The 23792-nt window shown below is 41.3% G+C and overlaps 1 protein-coding gene across 2 annotated transcripts in view; it reads right to left on the bottom strand.

Moving 5' to 3' along the window:
• Nucleotides 1-23792, bottom strand: part of GRID2 (glutamate ionotropic receptor delta type subunit 2) — a 1570293-nt gene that overhangs the window by 150087 nt on the left and 1396414 nt on the right. For both annotated transcript variants that reach the window (XM_040418160.1, XM_040418161.1), the window contains one exon: nt 23205-23371. In XM_040418160.1, coding sequence (XP_040274094.1) covers nt 23205-23371 — 167 coding nt within the window. The remainder of the gene's footprint in view (nt 1-23204; nt 23372-23792) is intronic.

Below are 23792 nucleotides of genomic sequence, written 5' to 3'. Positions count from 1 at the left end.
ACTGCTTGAAAATAATCTCTAATATCTGGGAGGCCCAGTCCGCCCGCTTGCTTCTTTTTGGATAATAGTGTCCGTGCTACTCTCGGCTTGGTCGGACCCCAAATGTATCTACCCAAGGTCATCTGTGCTTTTTTAAAGAATGTCATAGGGATTGGAATCGGGAGGGCTCGAAATATGTAAACAAATTTGGGGAGTGTCATCATTTGAAAAGATGCCACTCTACCTACCCAGGATAAAGCCTTCATAGAAAAGCTGTTAAGGTCTTTTATCATGGTATCAAGAAGGGGGAGATAATTTCTATTGTAAAGTAAGGAGCAAGGAAAGGTTATTTTGACACCTAGGTATGGGATTTCAGAAGATTGCCAGTCTAAGTCTTGGGAGGATTTCAGGGAGGCGACCTCATCTGGCGGAATATTGATAGGTAAGGCTTGAGATTTGGCGTTATTTATTTTATAGTAGGAAAAGGACCCATACTGTGAGATAATATCTAGAGCAGCGTCCAACGAGTTACTGGGGTTGGTTAACGTAAGGATGATGTCATCCGCATAGAGTGTGATCTTGTGGGATCTGCCTCCTATTTCCATTCCGGCTATTGAAGGTGAGTTTCTTATGGATTGAGCTAGGGGTTCCAATGCCAAGATAAACAATAAGGGGGATAGGGGGCATCCTTGTCTGGTTCCATTAGTAATTTTAAACGGATCTGACACTACACCATTAACCCAGACTTTCGCGGATGGAGATGAATATAAGCTAGAGATAGTCTGCAGAATCTGTCCTGTGAAACCCATCTGGCGGAGAGCAGAAAATGTGTAGTCCCAATGCAGGCGGTCAAATGCCTTTTCCGCATCTAATGTAATCGCAAGCATTGGGAGGCTATGTATTTCAGCATAATTAAATAAGTCAACGATCCTTCTAGTGTTGTCAGACGCTAGTCGGCCAGTCACAAACCCAGTTTGGTCGGGGTGAATCAGAGAGGGGAGGAGTGGAGCTAATCTATTGGCAATAATTTTTGCGAAAATTTTTATGTCTGAATTAAGCAGCGAGATGGGGCGGAAGTTCTGAGGAACAACCGGGGTTTTTCCTGGTTTCGGGATAGTGACTATTAGTGCTTCCAACATGTCTGGGGGAAAAGGATGACCTTCTTGCACTAATTGAAATATTTCAAGCATGTAGGGAGCAAGAGTGCTCTGGAAGTGGCGAAAATATTCATTAGAGAATCCATCCGGACCTGGGGACTTACCTATCTTAAGGGATTTGATAACTTTATTAATTTCAGCTAGCGAGATTTGTGCATTGAGGGAATGCAAGTGTGTTTGAGAGAGAGTCGGGAGAGATGCGTGGGTGAGGAAATTCTCCACCAAAGTAGAGTAGTCGCCGGGGAGAGGAGTGGTCTCCTTCAAATTATAAAGCGACTGGTAATACAATTTAAATTGGTTGGCAATCTCTCGGGGGTCTGTCAGTTTTGCTTTATTCTCGGGATGTAACAGATGTGGAATTTTAGATTTTGATTGTTGAGATTTTACTTGTTGTGCTAGAAGTCTGCCAGCTTTATTGCTTTGGTGATAATATTTAGAGCGGAGCCTTAAGAGGGACTTGTGATAGTTTTGAAGAAGTAGGCTACTAAGCTTGTTACGTGCTTCTCTAAGCTCATTGGAGCACTGATATGTTGGGGCCGGTTTATTAGTTGCCTCCAGTCTGGCGATACATTCTAAGGTTTGTGTAATGTCCTGTTCTCTGCGTTTCCTCCCAATAGAGTTTAGTTTGATTAGAGAGCCTCGTATATATGCTTTATGGGCTTGCCATAAGATAAATTTATTAGAAACCGACCCATTATTAAATTGGAAGTATTCATTTAACTGTGTAGAAAGCTCAGAGATATGGGTTGGGTTGTTAAAGAGAAATGTATTATTCCTCCAAATAGGGGGTCTAGTGGATTGAAATTGTTCTTCTAGAGTGATAGCAATCGGGGCGTGGTCAGACCATTTAATGAGGCCAATATCAGTTGAAATAGTATGAAGTAAGGTTGTGTGGTCTACCATAAACATGTCTATTCTTGAGTAAGACATGTGTATTGGAGAGAAAAAGGTATAGTCTCTCTCAAGGCTGTGTTGTGCTCTCCACACGTCCGTGAGACCCTCAGATTGCAGGAAAGTGGCAACTCCCGCGTCAGAGCGTCTTGCGGAGAATGAGGAATCGACATTGGGATGCAAAACAGTATTGAAATCCCCGCATACAATCAATTTCCCTTGTTTAAGCCTGTTCACGTTGCGCACCAGTTTATGTAAAAAGGCTAGCTGGTGTGAATTGGGGGCATATAGGTTAACAAGCGTATATGTAATATTATTGATGGAGCAGACTAGGATAATATATCGACCTTGTGGGTCAATTTTAGATTTGATGTGAGTATAGGCGACAGTGTTTTTTATCGCAATCAGGGTACCTCTCTTTTTCTTGTTACAATGTGAATGCAGGACCTCAGGAAATAGGCGATGGCGCACTCTGTCAGCATCTGCTCGTAGTAGGTGAGTCTCCTGAATACACAAAACATCAACATTAGCTGTTAAAGCTTCTTTCCACATATAAGACCTTTTCTGAGGGCAGTTCAAGCTTTTAACATTAAGGGACATGATTTTAAGACCCATGATGTCAAGAGGGAACTACCAATTCAGATTTTGGTGTGAGAATACCGTGCTAGAATTCAATATCAATGAGGCAAGGACTGCTGGCACTTGTGGTACAAAAACAAGGGGAAGAGAGGGAGGAAAGAGGGAGGGAGGAAAGAATAACAAACAACGAATGTAGCTTAAGTATTCGTCTAAGGCTTAGTAGGTATTGAACAAGACAGATATAACCGTCTAGGTGAAGATAGGGCGAAAGTTCAACACTAGATTGAGGTAAATTCAAAAGGGTGATGGTGACAGAGGGACCTGCACCCATTTATATGGACTCTGCTGGTTCAGCGCCCGAACCTAAAAACACAGGGAGTCCCAATATGGTGAGGGACAAAGCTATTCAGCTCCATTGAAAAGTTCTTATTTACTGGGCTCCAGGGTTCAGCTCTCCATTATAAGTGGATCCTCAGAATCTGTGGTGGTGGGGTCAGTTCCCACATTGCTGGAGGACAGTGGAATCTGCCAGAGATGAAGTAATTGCTTTCCTTTAGAGGATAGCCCCATTTGTATGGAAAGTCATTATCCCTGAGGGCTGTTGTGATAGGTTGAAGTGCTCTGCGTCGACGGAGGGTGACCATAGATAGGTCTGTGAATAGTTTAATCTTCTGATATGGCGTAGGCAGTGCAGTTTTATTTCTTGCTGCAGCCATGATTGCTTCTTTGGTATGGAAGAAGTGGATACGCGCCAAAGTATCCCGCGGTATATTAGGGCCCAGATGTGGAGGTTTGGGTAGCCTGTGTGCTCTATCAATGATCATATCCGGGATTGGGATCTGTGGCAATAGAGCTTTTATTAGCCCTTTGAGATACGTTTGCAGATCTTGTGGGGCTACATCCTCAGGAATACCCCTAAATTTGACATTGTTCCGTCTGGAACGGTCTTCTAGATCCGCCATTTTCCATTTAATAGCCTCCAGCTCATCAGCCATGGCGTTATGGGCATCGATTATGGCGTTTTGTGAATTGGCAAATTCGCCCATTTTCACCTTCACATGCTGCACTTTATTTTCTGTAGATTGCAGCCTGGCGGATAGAGGGTTAATCAGTCCTGCTATGTCTGCCTGCAGGGAGGATTTCAGGGCAAGAAGCATGTTCTTAAGCGAATCCTCAGTGACTGGCTTATCTGAGGTAGGGAGTGATTCAAATGGGTCCAGGGGCGCAGTAATATGCGGGGTGTACTCACTCAGTTGCCGCTGACTCGTTTGCTGGCGTTGGAGGCTGAGCGGCTGCTCCTGCTGCGCCAGAGAACGGGCGCCATCTTGGATCCCCTGTATGCTGTGTTGCAGGACTCTGGCTTCCTCTGGAGTCGGTGGAAGCGACGGGGGAGACACATGCAGCAGGTCAGTACTACCTGGTAGAATCGGTGGGGAGGGTGAGCGGGCTGTGAGCGCTGGTGACATCGCGCTAATGGGGGATCCCAGTGCCGGCCTTTCTGTACCCTCGGCGCCATCTTTAGACCGTCCCCAGTCAAAGTAATTTTCAAGATTCCCACCCTGCAGCTTTTGCAGGTGCTTCCTCGATTTCCCCATTGTGACTGCAGAGGAGTAGAGCATCTGGGAAGGTAGGAGATTGAAGCTTTTGCAGTGGATAGTCACGAGCAGGCTAGATTATAGTTGCTGAGGTGCAGGAGCTCTTCACTCAAGCAGCCATCTCGTTCGGCAGCCTTGCCACGCCCCCATAATTTATTTTTTTAAATGCTATATCATTACCTATAACATTCAATAGACAACATATAATCACACAAAGGCTGTATGCCAAAAGCCGGGTATGTGCAAGCCAACAATCTATCCATAAGACAGGTAGTCATCTTACCTTACAATGGCAGCCTTTTGTGCAATGAGACATTCAACCCCATCTCTCATCTGACAGAGAGCTGATAGGCCTCAAAATTGCCTGAGGCTGAGTTGGATAGCTTGGGTACCTGCACACCTAGACCATTATGATTATTAGTGTTGAGCACAAATATTCGAATAGCGAATTTTTATCGCGAATATCGCCACTTCAAGAATTCGCAAATATTTAGAATATAGTGCTATGTATTCATTATATCGAATATTGAGCATTTTTTTCCATCTGAACAGATGATTCCGCTCTGCTTCTTGCTTGTGGGCCAATAAGAAGGAAGCAATGTCAAGTTCACAATAATACTTAGTGCATCAATCAGTAATCTGTAGTCAGACGTGCCAAAATGTGAAGTTGCACGCAGTACGAAAAAATATACTAATCACTGCCGATTAGCGCAATCGCAAATATATTGGAGCACTTGACTCTATCTGCATATAAAGCTATTGCAATGTTCTGCCGTGCCAACCATTTTCTCCAGTCTCAGGAGAAACGCATAAACTTCTAGAAGCTTGAAAAATGTAGCCAAAGTAACCTACGCCTGTATTTCGCGTTACTCGATTTTTACATTGCCGATTTTTCGCATACAATCAATCTCGAAATCTCAAATTCACAAATATATGCTGAATATTCTATAAAATATTTGTGAAATATCACAAATTCAAATATAGCCCCTGCTGCTCATCACTAATGATTACGGGGACAAAAATTGTCAAATTTTCGGTTTTCTAATTGTCCTACCATTTATATTAATTAACCTTTCTATACTGTTTTGTCATGTAAACTAATTTGCACATGGAAAAAACATGCAAATTAGCAGAATCTGTTTTTCAGCTGAAACACTATTTGCATGTCTTTCCCATATGCCCATGTTTATGCAAAGGAGTTTACATGACAAAACAGTATAGAAAGGTTATTAAATATAAATGTTAGGACAATTAGAAAACCGAAAAATTTTCTGTAGCCCTCCTAAGCAGTGAGAGAAGAGTTAGGTGGCATCCAAAAAAAAATAAAAAAATGCAATTTTTGGCACCATAATCATAATGGTCTAGGTGTGCACGTCCCCCAAGCTATCCAACTCAAATCAGGCAACTTTGAGGCTTACCAAGCTCTCAGTCAGATGAGAGATGTGCTTGAATGTCTCATTGCACACAAGGCTGCCATTGTAAGGTATGCTGACTACCTGTCTTATGGATGGATAGATTGTTGGCTTGCACAAACAGCTTTTGCCATACAGCCTTTGTGTAGTTATATGTTGTCTATTATATGTTATAGGTAATAATATAGCATCTATAAAATGAAATTATTAATGGTAAGTAAAATAATACTTATAATAAGTTTACTAATAATAGGTAAAGTAAAAACTATATAAAAAAAAAAGGTACAGAATATAGATACCATAATAAGGATTTGAGATTCTGAGGCATTACAGTATTTCCCCGCACGTTTATTGGCTGCATAGCAGCCAACAAATGTGTGGGAGTGATAAGACTCGAGCATCGCGCTCGAGCACACTTGGTGTTCAGCCCAACACCACGATGTGCCGAGCATGGCGATGCTTGAGACAAAATAGTGTTCGGCCGAGCATGCTCACTCAACACTAATCATAACTGAATTTGTCAGTTTTAAATCCAGTCTTAGATTGCTTTACAATGGAACTTCTACTCAGAAGATGTCACAAATGGAGTTGAACAAAGTTTTGAAAAATTAGATTTGTTCCAAATTAATTTGTCACAAATCGCAATAAATCAGGTACACCTAGGGCACTCTGCCTTAGAGTATGGCCACATTGAGCATCCGTGCTGCGGTGAAGAACCATGAGACCAATTATCCCGCAGCTGCCTTTCCCTTAATAATGAAGACCACACTGTATAGTCCTTCTTCATTGTTAATGGCCGCGTGGCACCTTTAAACAGGGGCTGTTGCTGGTATGGGGTTTGGCTGGTTGGGTGGGGGGCACAATATGCATATTATTGCTGTCCTGGCCTGCAGGTTGACAGTAAACACAGAATATTAATCAGCTCTGGCATATCCACTTCTCCAACCCCCATGCTCTCCTGCCCTACAGGTGGGAGTTCTTCTTCTGCCATCTGTTTTTCCTCCGTTTCCACATCATCTAATATCGATGAGAATATGTCATCAGGAACATCCGGTTTCTCCTCTCAGCATCTTACTGACTTTTCTAGGACGTGGACATTTTGAAAGATGATTTGGAAGAAGTAAAGCCAGCAAAAGATGAGGACGATTATCATTAAGACCTGGCCCCCCTAAGGAGTGCATACTGGATAGTATTGGTTGGCACACTGACACTGGAATAATAAATGCTTACATCTTATTGGTATTGAATTACATATTTTAGTTTACAACTAATGTAGGAATAAGTAAATGGAGTAAATAAATAAAAATGACACAGAATAAGTCTCTCTGCAGTCGACCTGCACTCTCCCTCTCAAATATTCTTCTGTTAATCACTTTCAGCAACACTGTACCTAGATCATGAGCATTTGCGTCTCTCACAAGACAATGGCGGAGACCACAGTGGATGAGGGTTTTATAGGGCTGTGACATCACAGGGGATGGCTATCTACATATTGGCTTTCTGCAAGGCATTATAGGTGATCTTGCTTTCATTTTAGGAAAAATTGATATGTTACAATGAAGCGCCAAGAAATTCGGATTTTCCTAAACTTCGGACGGAATTCCACTTTGAATGCTTCACTTCGCTCAACACTAGTCACAACATTTAGGCCATATTCAGAAATGTAGCCATTGATACAGTGCAGTTTATTTTTGTGAAAGCCAGTTATGGATGCAAACTGTACATGAAATATCATGTGAGGTCTTCCACTGTTCTTTTTATCTCCAGTGTAAAAAAAAAAAACATCAAAAACTCCATGTGTAAATCCAATCAAAAATTAGAAACATCAGGCAAATATGTCTGGAGAAAGTGTTTTATGTTGGTATATAAAAATATTGTGAATATGTAATCTCCAATCATGCTGTAAATTGAATGTTAGTTCAGAGCAGCATGGTCATTGTTACATAATTTTTGGTTTTGGGGAATGCAATATCTTCTTATGGAGACCTCCTTAAATGTCACAAGGAGTCTAATAAGCCAGGCAATGCTCCTTTGGAATTCTGGGAAGAGGGTATATAAATGAGCATTTTTTCTTTTTGTTAAAACATTTTTAAGGCACACGACAGCCATAAGTCTGTTTTTACTGCAAGAAAGAGTAAAGTTAGAAGGGTAATGCCTTGGCTAGCTTTAAGCCATCAACAAGGACTCTTGTCTAGTGATGACTTTAGTTTTTTTACCACAATTTTTGTGGATTCCTTACATTGGACGACATAGCTACAGTCCACCATATTTTCTATGTTTTTTACTACAAATTTGGTGGATTGATTATATTGGATGACATTGCTAGCAAGTCCTCCAATGGAACCCTATATCACTTGAGCACCAAAGGTCCAGCAAAAGATAATCCCATTTGGAGGTGACTTTGGAGCCTCAAGGAGACACTTGCCACAAGGGTCTATTTCTTATAGGCTATAGCATCCAGGATATATCTTAACCTTATTGATATGTCCTACATGTGTAAATTTTGCTTATAGGTTATAACTCATTTAACCTTATACTGTATGTCCAATGTTTGTAATGATAACAACAGAGACTATGATGAACTTCAAAGCGCATGTGCACAAGTTTTGCATAAATGGTTGGTGAGAGGATTTCAGATAATTTCTTATTCATTTACTCTGGTATGCCTAAGAAACACCAGTCTGACATTGAAAAGGAATCTAGAGGAGTCAATAGTTCTCCTAAGCAATCAAGCTATACATGAGTATGTATATACCTACCCTAACTACAAACCTAGGAGGTTATTTATTAAACTGGTGTAAAGTAGATCTGGCTTAGTTGCCCATAGCAACCAATCAGACCCCTCCTTTCATGTTCCAAAGGAGTTGTTCTGAATGAAAGTAGAGATCTGATTGATTGCTATGGGCAACTAAGCCAATTCTACTTTATACCAGTTTGATAAATTACCCCCTCTCCTCTAGTTTTAAATACATTTTTATTGTATTTCTAATTGGTGTCTTATTTCTGTAACTATTGACTTATTTCCCACTAGAGCCCCCTTAGTCCTAAGTATTAAGCCTGGCAGCAATTATCTATCTTTGACATTCCATGCTAGTTCTTATATGAGTATTGTAAACTTTCTTTACAATAAAGCCCTGAACAACACTGACTCAGCAGGAGGTGCAGCAATATTGTTAGTAATCTCAAAATTCCAAGCTCTTTCGTTTCAGAAACAGCAGGCCCAGAATATTTTAAATACTGTCAAAAATGTACAGTGATTTTTACTTGTACATATACAGTATGATTTACATTGTTATTCCTCCAATAGGAAACCAAAATGAAACATAAAGAAATGCTAAGCCCCATTATCCTAAATTACCTTCATGATCACAGATATATTTATAGAAAGAAAATTCCATGCTTGCAGGAAGAATTCAATAGAATTTTCATATTAATATGCAAAATGATTTATAGTCATTGAAATGATTTACATTAGTATCAATAAAAGCAGGTGCATGGGTTAGAATCCATGTAGTGCTTAGGCAATAACTGCTGACTCAAGTATTGTTATAAAAGACAATTATACTAACATAATATATGAACAAAGTAATTAAAAAGCACTAAATATACAAATAGAAACCCATGTCTCCAGCCGTGAATAACCATGTCATCCTTTTTAATATGGTTGCAGGGTTCTATCTTCTGTAGATATAGGGAATAAGGGCTAACTACTGTGCGGGCATGAAGAAGGTGATCTATATGGACTGCTTTGCCATCAAAAGTTACAGGACACCTCAACATTGTAGCTATATATGCTGCTTGAGCATCTCATTAATGGGATCAGTCATGGGAATTAATATGAAATTGGACTACAGTTCATCCCAAAGATGTTCAACATGCCATTGTCTTCTCTATTTTACTGAAATAGGCCAAGTGAATTGAGAATATATTTTTATTTTTGTACTGAAATACAAAATAACACATATAACTGCCGCACTGACTGACTACTACAGCTGTTACTTCCGTGAACCCCTGCACCACTACTTCCCGGGCAGGTAGGCTGCTGCGAAGCAGGTGGTCTACCCAGGGCACGGTTGGCTTCTGACCTCCCACTGATGGCACCCTGCTGACTCCCAGCAATACTTTCAACACATATAACTGCCGAAGTGAACTGAGAATATATTATTCTTTTTGTACTTTCAGCAGAAATAAATGCACCAGTGAAGTGCGTACATATTTTTCTTTCTGTACTGAAATAGGCCACTAAACCCTTTTGCCACAAATAAGTGCACAAGTGAAGTGCATATATTTTTTTCTTTCTATAATGAAATAGGCCACTAAACCCTTTTTCCACAAATAAGTGCACCAGTAAAGTGAGTATAATATTTTTTTCTTTCTATAATGAAATAGGCCACTAAACGCTTTTGCCACAAATAAGTGCACCAGTGAAGTGCGTATATTTTTTCTTTCTGTACGCTTTCAACACATTTAACCGCCGACGTAAACTATATTTTTCTTGTTGTACTGAAACACGACCCTATACGCTTTCACCGGAAATACCTGCAACAGTGCAGTGTGTATGTATTTTTAGTTTTTTGCTAAAAAACACCCCTATACGCTTTCACCAGAAATAACTGCAACAGTGCAGTGCGTATATATTATTCTTTTTTTTACTGAAATACGCCCCTATCCACTTTCAACAGAAATAACTGCAGAATTGAACTGAGAATATATTACCACGAAGCGCGAGGAAATTCACATTCGTTGTGAATCTATTTTTTTCTGAAATTCTAAACAAATTCCATTTTGTGAGCTTCGATTCGCCCATCTCTAGCTCCCACCTGTAGGGCAGGAGTGTCCTGGGGTTGGAGAAGTGGGTATGCCAGAGCTTATTAAAGGTGCTATTAACAATGAATATATTTTAATATATTTTATATGTGTCTTTTAATGTTTTGGTGGCTGAGGTGTGTATTATGAATTAAAGCGGTTTTCAGGGACTTTTAAACTGATGACCTATCCTCTGGATAGTATCTGATCAGTGGAAGTCCGACACCCAGGACCCCCGCTGATCACCTGTTTGAAAAGGCACAACCGCTTGCGCTAGCGCTGCTGTCTTCTCTCAGCTCACCAAGCACAGGTCTGTACATTGTATAGTGGCTGTGTTAGGTGTCGAAGCTCAGCCTCATTCACTTCAAGCTGTGCCTAGGCCATGTGATCAATGAATGTGACCTCACATGGCCTAAGCTAAATTGAGAGAATGTTGTGACACTACTTCGAGCACCAATGCCTTCTCAGACAGTTGATCGACAGGGGTCCTGGGTGTTGGACCCCCACTGATCATATTCTGATGATTTATCCATGGAATAGGTCATCGGTTTAAAAGTCCTGGAAAACCCCTTTAATAAAGCTATTTGACTATACAATTTTATACTTGTGTGTATAATGTTTTGTTCAGACTGTTTTTCACTGTATGTCCCTGATCAGTTACACATTTGTTGTTCATGGATTCCAAATGATTTTTTTTAAAAGCCTCTATGTTTTTCACCCTTTATCTGTCTCCTACATTGCAACCAAAGAAACTCAGAAATGGCTATTCATAATGTTCGCAACAGGTCAACTCTGAGTTTTATTTACTAGGTCTTTTCTACTTATATTGAAAAACGCTGCCCTTATCATACTTATATTTCACCTCACCGAACAGAGCAACCAATAATACATCTTCCCCGTGAAGTATGAAGCCTTCAATATATCACGCTTAGGAGGTTTATAATTTTTTATTAATCCACACTAAATGGAATGATACATCCAGAGTTGGTCACAAAATATTGCAGTCTATAGTATGTCTTCTGCTGCGCTGAGAAATAAAGCGACATGGACAAGATAATGAATGGTTTATCACCTGCATTAGAATGACACTATCTAATAACTTCTTTAAGTTGAGCAGAAAATGACTAAATGGCTTTTTCTTTCTACATAACAAACTATTAGTATTATTGTGCAATATATGAATAATGCTTTTCTCAGAGCCCATAACAACATTGCATATGTGTGAAGGTTATTTACCTACTGAATGAGTTATTGTCAGTCTAACACCGGGATGTAATTATTTATAATAGCATTTAAAATGGTTCTGTATGTATAAGCTCATAATAAAGGCATTTCTAGCAAGCACTAGATGCATTGTCTACAATCCGGCAGGTGAAAATGTTTGGAAAACTCAGCATGTTCTCTATTCTTACAACTGGATTTTAAGAGTTGTCAAGATGTATTTATCATTTTATTAAAGGGCCTGAAAAGGTCAAAATGAAAAAATAAAAAATAAATGGGCCCTAATCACCAATCCTCTGATGGTGCTATTTAGGTGCTGCTCCAGTTCCTGTTGCTTACCACCTCCTGGTTCCAGCTTCACACACAGAAAATGCCTTGGAATACCCACCCACGCAGTAATTCACTGGCTAAGGGGCGTCATTTCTCTGAAAGACCCTTTTAATGACATGCACTGCCTTGTACATATTTGGTGTATTTAGCTCTTCTTATTTCATAGGCTTTTGAAGGGTGGCCATACATGTAGCAGTTTGCCCAATGTGGCTACGTATCAAATGTACACAGTTCACTGTAAATTTCTACAGTTTCGAGACTCACTTTTCATTTATTCAACAAGTGACTGCCCCTTACCTGTACTTGCTGCATGGGGAAAAAAAATCATGCTGCAAACTATGGCAATCCAAATTAAAAGCATCGGGATCATTTATCAAACTGGTGTAAAGTAGAACTGGCTTAGCTGCCCATAGAAGCCAATCAGATTACACCTTTCATTTTCCATTGGAGCTGTTAAAAATGAAAGGTGGAATCTGATTGGTTGCTATGGGCAACTAAGCCAGTTCTACTTTGCTATGTGCACAGGCACCATAAAGGAGGGTTAGAACATTTCCCCTAAATGTTTCATTGTTAGCTAAGGCTGGATTCACACATAGGGGGAGATTTATCAAAACTGGTGTGATGGAAAACTGATATACTTGCCTACAGCAACTAATCAGATTCCTCCTTTCATTTTTCAGAGCTCCTTTTGGAAATGAGAGGTAGAATCTGATTGGTTGCTGTAGGCAACTACGCTAGTTTTATTTTACACCTGTTTTGATAAATCCCCCCCCCCCCCCCAGTATGTTTTGCTGTGTTTTTTGTGGTATTTTCATTGGCCTTTTCCAAAATGCTACTTTCAATTCTGTATCAAAATATGACAAAGTCTACATACAAAACATTGGCCAAATTTTTAATTAAAGCATGCCACTATTAATGGTGTGAAAAAATTGCAAACTACAGTTTTTTCGCAACTGCCATTACTCCGCCAGCCTCTCCACTTTCCCTGTGACAAGGGTGGGAAGGGGGAGAGTTTTCTTGCATAGAAGAACACTGAACTCATATTGACAGACACACGGACTGCCGGATGCTGCACCTAATCTATGATGAGGTTTATGCTTTGTCATGAATTATGCACAGCATCCGGCAGTGCATCTGGTATCATAGCCCGACATATGGCGCCGGGCTATGATAAATCAGTGCCATTATTTTTTGGGGTTCTTTAGCATTTTTTCAAAACAAAGCATGCTCTAGCTATGGTGTTTTCTTCTACTGTTTCCACCTTAGTATTCTATATAGAATTGAAAAACAACTAAACAAATCTAGAAAAGGTAGTAAAATAAAATAAAAAAACATGAAAAATGTTGCAATTCAGTGTTTTTTTTTTTTTTTTTTACAAGCAATCAAAACCCTGATAAAAAAAAAACTATGAATGATCCCATAGGGCTCATGCACACAAATTTATTTTCTTTCCTTGTCTGTTGCATTTTTCTTGCAGACCATATACAGAACCATTCATTTCAATGGGCCCGCAAAAAAAAAAAGGTAGTTACTTTCTGTATGTCCGTATGTCCGTTCCACAAAAAAACAGAACATGTCTGCATTACGGACAAGGATAGTTCTGTTCTATTAGGGGCCGGCTGGTCCATTCCGCAAAATATGGAATGCACACGGACATCAGCTGTGCTTTTTGTGGACCGCAAAATACATACGGTCGTGTGCATGAGCCCTTAGGCTGTTGCATAGCATTAATATTTGTTCAGGGAACCATGACATCCTTAACCCCTTAAGGACACAGCCTTTTTACACCTTAGGACCAGGCCATTTTTTGCAAATCTGACCAGAGTCCCTTTAAGTGCTGATAACTTTAAAACGCTTTGACTTATCCAGGCCGTTCTGAGATTGTTTTTTCGTCACATATTGTACTTCATGACACTGGTAAAATGAAGTCAAAAAATTATTTTTTTTTGCACCAAAAAATACCTAATTTAACAAAAATTTGGAAAAATGTAGCAAATTTCAAAGTTTCAGTTTCTCTACTTCTGTAATACATAGTAATACCCCCTAAAATTGTGATGACTTTACATTCCCCATATGTCTACTTCATGTTTGAATTGTTTTGGGAATGATATTTTATTTTTTGGGGATGTTATAAGGCTTAGAAGTTTAGAAGCAAATCTTGAAATTTTTCAGAAATTTACAAAAACTAAATTTTTAGGGACCAGTTCAGGTCTGAAGTCACTTTGCGAGGCTTACATAATAGAAACCACCCAAAAATGACCCCATCTAAGAAACTACACCCCTCAAGGTATTCAAAACTGATTTTACATACGTTGTTAACCCTTTAGGTGTTGCACAAGAGTTATTGGCAAATGGGGATGAAATTTGAGAATTTCATTTTTTTGTCTAATTTTCCATTTTAACCCATTTTTTCCACTAACAAAGCAAGGGTTAACAGCCAAACAAGACTGTATCTTTATTGCCCTGACTTTGCCGTTTACAGAAACACCCAATATGTGGCCGTAAACTACTGTACGGCCACACAGCGGGGCGTAGAGTGAAAGGTGCGCTGTTTGGTTTTTGGAGGGCTGATTTTTATGGACTGGTTTATTTACACCATGTCCCATTTGAAGCCCCCTGATGCACCCCTAGAGTAGAAACTCCCTAAAAGTGACCCCATCTAAGAAACTACACCCCTCAAGGTATTCAAAACTGATTTTACATACGTCGTTAACCCTTTAGGTGTTGCACAAGAGTTATTGGCAAATGGGGATGAAATTTGAGAATTTCATTTTTTTGTCTAATTTTCCATTTTAACCCATTTTTTCCACTAACAAAGCAAGGGTTAACAGCCAAACAAGACTGTATCTTTATTTTCCTGACTCTGCCGTTTACAGAAACACCCAATATGTGGCCGTAAACTACTGTACGGCCACACAGCGGGGCGTAGAGTGAAAGGTGCGCTGTTTGGTTTTTGGAGGGCTGATTTTTATGGACTGGTTTATTTACACCATGTCCCATTTGAAGCCCCCTGATCCACCCCTAGAGTAGAAACTCCCTAAAAGTGACCCCATCTAAGAAACTACACCCCTCAAGGTATTCAAAACTGATTTTACATACGTCGTTAACCCTTTAGGTGTTGCACAAGAGTTATTGGCAAATGGGGATGAAATTTGAGAATTTCATTTTTTTGTCTAATTTTCCATTTTAACCCATTTTTTCCACTAACAATGCAAGGGTTAACAGCCAAACAAGACTGTATCTTTATTGCCCTGACTCTGCCGTTTACAGAAACACCCAATATGTGGCCGTAAACTACTGTACGGCCACACAGCGGGGCGTAGAGGGAAAGGTGCGCCGTTTGGTTTTTGGAGGGCTGATTTTTATGGACTAGTTTATTTACACCATGTCCCATTTGAAGCCCCCTGATGCACCCCTAGAGTAGAAACTCCCTAAAAGTGACCACATCTAAGAAACTACTTCCCTCAAGGTATTCAAAACTGATTTTACATACGTCGTTAACCCTTTAGGTGTTGCACAAGAGTCTTTGGCAAATGGGGATGAAATTTGAGAATTTCATTTTTTTGTCTAATTTTCCATTTTAACCCATTTTTTCCACTAACAAAGCAAGGGTTAACAGCCAAACAAGACTGTATCTTTATTGCCCTGACTCTGCCGTTTACAGAAACACCCAATATGTGGCCGTAAACTACTGTACGGCCACACAGCGGGGCGTAGAGGGAAAGGTGCGCCGTTTGGTTTTTGGAGGGCTGATTTTTATGGACTGGTTTATTTACACCATGTCCCATTTGAAGCCCCCTGATGCACCCCTAGAGTAGAAACTCCCTAAAAGTGACCCCATCTAAGAAACTACACCCCTCAAGGTATTCAAAACTGATTTTACATACGTCGTTAACCCTTTAGGTGTTGCACAAGAGTTATTGGCAAATGGGGATGAAATTTGAAAATTTCATTTCTTTGCCTTATTTTCCATTTTAACCCATTTTTTCCACTAACAAAGCAAGGGTTAACAGCCAAACAAGACTGTATCTTTATTGCCCTGACTCTGCCGTTTACAGAAACACCCAATATGTGGCCGTAAACTAATGTACGGCCACACAGCGGGGCGTAGAGTGAAAGGTGCGCCGTTTGGTTTTTGGAGGGCTGATTTTTATGGACCGGTTTATTTACACCGTGTCCTGTTTCAACCCCTCTGATGCACCCCTGGAGTAGAAACTCCCTAAAAGTGACCCCATTTTGGAAACTACGGGATAAGGTGGCATTTTTTTGGGGACTATTTTTAGGGTAAATATGATTTTTGGTTGCTCTATATTACATTTTTGTGAGGCAAGGTTACCAAAAATTTAAATTCTGAAATTTCATCTCCATTTGCCATTAACTGTTGAGGAACACCTAAAGGGTTAATAAAGTTTGTATAATCAGTTTTGAATACCTTGAGGGGTGTAGTTTCTTAGATGGGGTCAGTTTTGGGGAGTTTTTACTCTAGAGTGCATCAGGGGGGCTTCAAAAGGGACATGGTGTCAATAAAAAAAGGCCATCAAAATCTGCCTTCCAGAAACCATGTCAGTCCTTTCCTTTTGCGGTCTCCCTTTTACTGATACAGCAGTTTACGACCACAAATGTGGTTTTTCTGTAAACTGCAGTATCAGGGTAATAAATATTTAAGTTTTGTTTGGTTGTTAACCCTTGTTTTGTTACCGGAAAAAACGGATTGAAATGGAAAAGTGCCAAAAATAGCGGTTTTGGGACCGTTTTTTTTTTTTTTTTTAACCGTGTTAATCTGGGGGGTTAGGTAACGGGATATTTTTATAGAGGAGATTCTTACGGACGCGGCAATACCTAATAAGTCTACTTTTTTTTACAATTATTTAGGTTTTTGACTATATTATCTTTTTTGATACAAATCTTTTTTTGGGTATCTCTAAAGTCTAAGGGTCATTTTTTTAATTTTTTTTTTATCCAATTATCTCATGTGGGGGCTCATTTTTTGCGGGATGAGCGGACGGTTTTATTGGCACTATTTTGGGGGCTATATGACTTTTTTTTCGCTTGCTATTAAACTTTTTGTTATGTAAGGTGACAAAAAAATTCTTTTTTTGCACCTATTTAATTTTTATTTTTTGACCATGTTAATCTGGGGGGTTGGGTAATGGGGTATTTTTATAGAGGAGATTCTTACGGACGCGGCAATACCTAATAAGTCTACTTTTTTTTTACAATTATTTAGGTTTTAGACTATATTATCTTTTTTAATACAAATTATTTTTTGGGTATCTCTAAAGTCTAAGGGTCATTTTTTAAAAAAATTTTTTATCCAATTATCTCATGTAGGGGCTCATTTTTTGCGGGATGAGCGGACGGTTTTATTGGCACTATTTTGGGGGCTATATGACTTTTTGATCGCTTGCTATTAAACTTTTTATTATGTAAGGTGACAAAAAAAAACTTTTTTTGCACCTTTTTTTTTTTTTTTTTCTTGACCGTGTTAATCTGGGGGGGTTGGTCATGGGGTAGTTTTATAGAGGAGATTATTACCGACGCGGCGATACCTAATATGTCTACTTTTAATAAATAATTTTTTTTTTTTTGGGTGTCTCAGGTCTGAGAACCATTTTTTTTTATCCGATGTCAGTGCTAAATTGGGATATAAATTTAGTACTCCATGGAAGTGTGATACTCCCTGAAGCAACCGTCAATGCAGAGGCCCGGATGATCGGGGCACGTGTCGCACTGAGTAGTCGTGTCCTTCCGTATCCCCCTCCTGCGACACACTCTGCACTTTTTTTGGGTTCGTCCCTTCTTTCCAGTATGGGGGACCACACCTGGAAAGTGTTGGCCAGGGACGATCCGGGCACCTACAGTTCCCGAGGTACTCCGGCCTGCTCTTTCCCGGTCCGAAAAGATCAGGGCCTTGAGGACTGCCTCATAGAACTGGAGGAATGTCCCTGTGCTGCCAGCGCTTCGGGATAGTACAAAAGAGTTGTACATGGCAACCTGCACCAAGTAGACCGCAACTTTTTTGTACCATGCCCGGGTTTTGCGCATGGCATTATATGGCTTGAGGACTTGATCAGAGAGATCAACTCCTCCCATATACCGATTGTAGGCGACGATACAATCGGGCTTGAGGACCGTTGCCGCGGTACCTCGCACAGGGACAGGGGTGATGCCGTTACCATGAATTGTGGACAGCATAAGGACATCCCTCTTGTCCTTATACCTGACCAGCAACAGGTTTCCAGTGGTAAGGGCACGGGTCTCACCCCTGGGGATAGGTACCTGGAGGGGGTGGGCAGGGAGGCCGCGTTGATTTTTCCGCACGGTCCCACAAGCGGACGTGGATCTGGCGGCAAGGGACTGGAACAAGGGGATACTGGTATAAAAGTTATCCACGTAAAGGTGGTAACCCTTATCCAGCAGTGGGTACATAAGGTCCCACACAAGTTTCCCGGTAACACCCAGAGTGGGGGGACATTCTGGGGGTTGAATCCGGGAATCTCGCCCCTCGTACACACGAAATTTGTAAGTGTACCCTGAGGTACTCTCACAAATTTTGTATAGCTTTACGCCATACCTCGCCCGCTTGGAGGGCACATACTGGCGGAAAATGAGTCTCCCCTTGAACGCAAGGAGAGACTCATCAACCGCGACCTCCCTTCCAGGTACATAGGCCTCCATGTATTTGGCCCCAAAGTGATCGATGACCGGCCGTATCTTATACAGACGGTCATGGGCAGGATCACCTCGGGGGGGACATGCTGCATTATCGGAATAATGCAGACATTTCCGGATGGCCTCAAACCGGGAGCGTGTCATGGCTGTACTGTAAAGTGGGGCCTGGTATAGGACGTCCCCACTCCAGTACAGCCTGACACTGGGTTTTTTGACCAGGCCCATATGCAGCACGAGGCCCCAAAATGTCCTCATTTCGGCTGCACTGACCGGCGTCCAGCCACCGGGCCTGGCCAAAAAGGAGCCCGGGTGTTGAGCGACGAACTGTTGGGCGTACAGATTCGTCTGCTCCACCATCAGATTTACCAGTGGGTCACTGAAAAAATGACAAAAAAAGTCATATTCAGTGTAGCCCACTGTGGAAATCTGGATTCCTGATTGGCCTACAAAATCAGGAATCACAGGCTCGTATCGCTCTGGGCAACACCAGACAAGTTCACCGGCAGGGGGCTCCGGTGGATTTAACTGGTGGGCCGGGAAACCAGTACGAGCCCCAGAGCTGCTCGTACTAGTGTGGGCCACAGGGTCCCTAACATGGCGGTCCCCTTGCTCCGCCTGGCGGCGTCTCCGCCGCCTTGGGGGCTCATCATCATCGCTAGATGATGAGGAGGATGCGGATGACAACAGGAATGTGGGGTCATCCTCATCCTCACTGGGACTCTCGGAGTCGGAGGCAAGCTGGGCGTATGCCTCCTCGGCCAAGAACGTCCGGCGGGCCATAGGGGAGTGTGTGTCTGCGTGTATATGTGCGTGTGTGTAACTCTTTATTTTGTGTGCGTGTGTGTGGGGGCACGGGTGTTCACGAACTCACCCTAAAACTAACAGAAAAAAAATAAAATAAACTAACTAAAAAAAATGCAAAAAATGTGGGGAAAAAAAATCAAAACAGCTGATCAACCGTCCGAAGTTGATCAGCGGTGGGGTGTGCGATGCGCTAACAGTGGCCGGACACTAAGTGCCGGCCACAATCAGCGTACACAAAAAAAAAAAAAATGCACCCCACCGGGCTGGCGGAGGTGGGGGTGCAGGGGGAAGGGGGGGCAAGTGGCAGCACCCCTGGGGGGTCTAGGGTCACACAGCTGTGCTGTGGACTCCAGACACCCTAACTTAGGGTGATGCAATAAAAGTTAGAAAAGTTCAAAAACTAACTTTCCCTTTTTTTTCCCTGCCTAAACCAAACTTTCCCTATGCTGTCCCTATGTACCTGATGGGGGGTGCTGGGGCACAGATCGGGTCCTGGGGGCACAGATCGGGTCCTGGGGGTGCTGGCAGACACACGTGCAGGCAGCTCCTCTCTCCTCCGGCTCCGGAACACAAAAGGAGGAAGAGAGGAGCGCCTGCCTCTTTTGAATTTGCCGCCGGACCGCCCACAGACCAATCAGGAAGCGATCCTGAGTGGTGATGTCACCATCACCACTCAGGATCGCTGGATGGTGATTGGTGGGGTGAAATCACACCACCATCACCATCCTGTTCCGGGTTATCGGGTCTTCAGAGACCCGAACAACCCGGAAACGCAGAAAACCGCAGGTCTGAATTGACCTGCGGTTTTCTGCGATCGCATACATGGGGGGGTCACCGGACCCCCCGGCGCATTTGCCCCAAGTGCCTGCTCAATGATTTGAGCAGGCACGGGGTTCCGATCACCGCCCGCCGCGCGGCCGTGATCGAAAATACACAGGGCGTACATGTACGCCCTGTGTCCTTAAGTACCAGGGCACAAGGGCGTACCTGTACGCCCTATGTCCTTAAGAGGTTAAACAAGATTCTGTATAAGCAATTCCATACATTACCCATATAACTGTATTATACATTGCCCAAACAACAAATCTCAGCATCAGGTTCCTAACTCTGCACCAGGGACCTGGATTCAGCTTCTGCTGTTGCTATAGATAACACCACAGATCCTCACAAACATTCCATAATTAGGCCTCTTGCACATGAACGTTGTTTTTTCTGTTTCCGTTCCGGGGTTTTTTGTGTTCCATTTGCGGTCCGTATGTGGAACCATTCACTTCAATGGGTCCGCAAAAACAACGGAAGGTACTCCGTATGCATTCCGTTTCCGTATTTCCGCATTTCCGTTTAGTTCAAAGATAGAACATGTCCTATTATTGCCCGCAAATCACGTTCCGTGGCTCCATTCAAGTCAATGGTTCTTCAAAAAAAACGGAATGCATACGAAATGCATCCATATGTCTTCCGTATCCGTTCCGTTTTTGCGGAACCATCTATTGAAATTTTTATGCCCAGCCCAATTTTTTTAATGTACTTATTGTATGCTTCCGTTTCCGTTTGCGATCCGTAAAAACGGATCACAAATGGAAAAACGGAACGTAAGCGGAAATACTACTGAAACAAAAAAAATGTAAAAACTGATCCGTTTAAAACAGACCGCTAAATACAGAAAAAGCCATACGGTCATGTGCAAGAGGCCTTACAGACATTTGATAGCCTCTCCTTTTTATTCAGTAATTATAACTTACGCTACAGTCAAAATTCCTTCTCTCAGACATATTGGTAGACTTATTCTACTTTTTGAGGAAATTAGAAAAAAAATTGGTGACATTTCTCTCTCTCGAAAGTGTGACAACAATGTTAGAATCCATTGATTCACAGCAAGAGATACCTACACATAAAAATGACTTGTAACCTCATCCAGAAAGTCTCAAAATATCCCAAAAGAACATGCGAACTGCAGTCCTTATTGAAGGTCAACGCTCATGACCCCACATTAAAGTAAGAAAGTAGTTTCAAATGGGATTCTTGAGAAGTTATCAAGACACAAGAATGCACTGAGACACATCAGTGCTTGCCTTTAAATAAATAAGTATCTAAAACCTTTTGGAAAATCCATAACCCATTTCAGATGATGCTTTATGATCAGGTCAGGGTATAGTTTCCTGCCTCAGAACTTAACCAACTCACAAATATTCAAGGAACTACGGGGGCATTTGATCAAGCACTGATCAAGTCCTTTGATCATATTGACTTAAGACCTGGTGAGTTCCTGCCTAACTGCAGGCCTACTGTACTGTACTCAGGGTATCGTGTGATTACAGTACAGTAGACCTGCGCGAGAACTCACAGCATCTTAACTAATGACAATAGAAATATAAATGGTGATATATCTGTTTAAAGCCTGTATTACAGTGGTAGAATGTCTGACAGATTATCGCTAACTAGCGTTTGTAGTAATGCTTGTTAGCAATCATCTGGTAGTGTTATACTTAGGGCTCATGCACACGACTGTATGTATTTTGCGGTCTTCAAAAATTGGATCCGCAAAAAATACAGATGACGTCCGTGTGCATTCCGTATTTTGCGGAATGGAACAGCTGGCCTCTAATAGAACAGTACTATCCTTGTCCGTAATGCGGACAATAATAGGACATGTTCTATTTTTTGGCGGAACGGAAATACGGACATACGGAAAGGAGTACCTTCCGTTTTTTTTGCCCATTGAAATAAATGGTTCCGCATACAGTCTGCAAAAAAACAGAACGGACACGGAAAGAAAATTCGTTCCTGTGCATGAGCCCTTACAGTGTTATAATTAAAATGCATTGAGTTCAGGTCAGAGGAGCAGTGTTAGGTTTGGGAAATGTGGCCGTCACATGGAGCATTTCTCCTAGACCACACACACTCATGTGAAATTGACGGTTATCTAAATCAAAATCAGACGTCTTGGCTTAAAATGCGCTGCTTAAATATTGGTAATTATAGTACACATGAGCTGGTTATATGAAATTGATTTCATCGTTGCATCATATTGCAGTTAAGAAGCTAACGTGTGAACCTCCGATACATTTTGCTTCTTAAGATGAAATCTATTTTTTACATTAGCAGTTTCCTTAGAAACCACTCATCCACGCTTATCAGAGGAAAATACATTGTATTAATCACTGAATGTGGGTATGCTAATTCCTGACATTAGATCATTTTGTAGTAAGCATTTGCAACAATGCAATACACTTCAGTAGAGTATAAGCCTATATAAGCTGCTGGCTTCCATCGACAAGAGTGTCAGAAAATGTCGCACATTTCTAGATAGTAATATGAAACTTTTAATTGGACTGTACAGTGACAACATACTGTACAGAGACTGACCAGCATGCAAGTTTATAAAACCGGAAATATACCATGGGAAGCAGAAGACGTGATGCCAAAAAATATTGTGTCTTTACTCATGGCTTCAGCAAGTAATAAAAAGAGATTTTCCCATATCAACATTTGTGGCATACCGCAAGGCTATGCCACAAATGTCAGATAGTTGCATTTCCCACTTCTGGGACCCGCTCCTATCTCCCGAACTGGATCCCTGAAGTGAAGGGAGAGCAGTCTCACATGTATGGCCACCTCTCGATTCACCGCTATGGGATTTCCAAAAATAAGTAAATAAAAATTTCCAGCACTCCCATCTTAAAAAATCTCAGAAGATTTTTTCATTTTCCTGTACTCCAAATATTTTGATAGTAATAATACAAATAATACAAACTTACCTTTGTGAGAAAATGTCCCTGTATGGGCTGCCATGTTGCAGTGCTATGCCATAACCTCTGTCTGCAATTGTGTTCGCTACTGTGTAAAAGGAACAGTCTTGATCATTTATAGCCACGTATTCCAAAACTGCTGCATCCCATACAAAAGCATAATTTCCATGTTTCACCTATTAAAAAAGACAGTATAATATGTAAGTGAATTCCCCACTACTGAAAATATTTTCATAATACAATATAAAAATAAAAAAATGTTCACCTTTTGAAAGTCCTGCTGCTTAAATGCTGCAGAACCTGTGCCTGTTGGACTGGAAGTTATAATGTCTCATTTCCATTCACATGACCACTGCAGACAATCCCTGGCCTCATCAACAACCACATGTGCAAGAATGACATGTGACGTATAATCCTCTACAGCGTTGTGCCATTCATGTACATGAGATCACTGAGGCCAGTGATTGGCTGCAGCAGTCACATGAAAGGAAAAGGAACATCATTACTTCTGGTCTGGCAGGGACTGGAAATGGAGGGAACAGGAGCCATGGTGCTGGAACAATGGGACTTTCAAAAGGTACATGATTTATTTTAAAT

The sequence above is a fragment of the Bufo bufo genome, chromosome 2 (assembly GCF_905171765.1).
Source record: "Bufo bufo chromosome 2, aBufBuf1.1, whole genome shotgun sequence".
NCBI lineage: Eukaryota > Metazoa > Chordata > Amphibia > Anura > Bufonidae > Bufo > Bufo bufo.
This window is presented reverse-complemented; position numbering and strand designations above follow the sequence as displayed.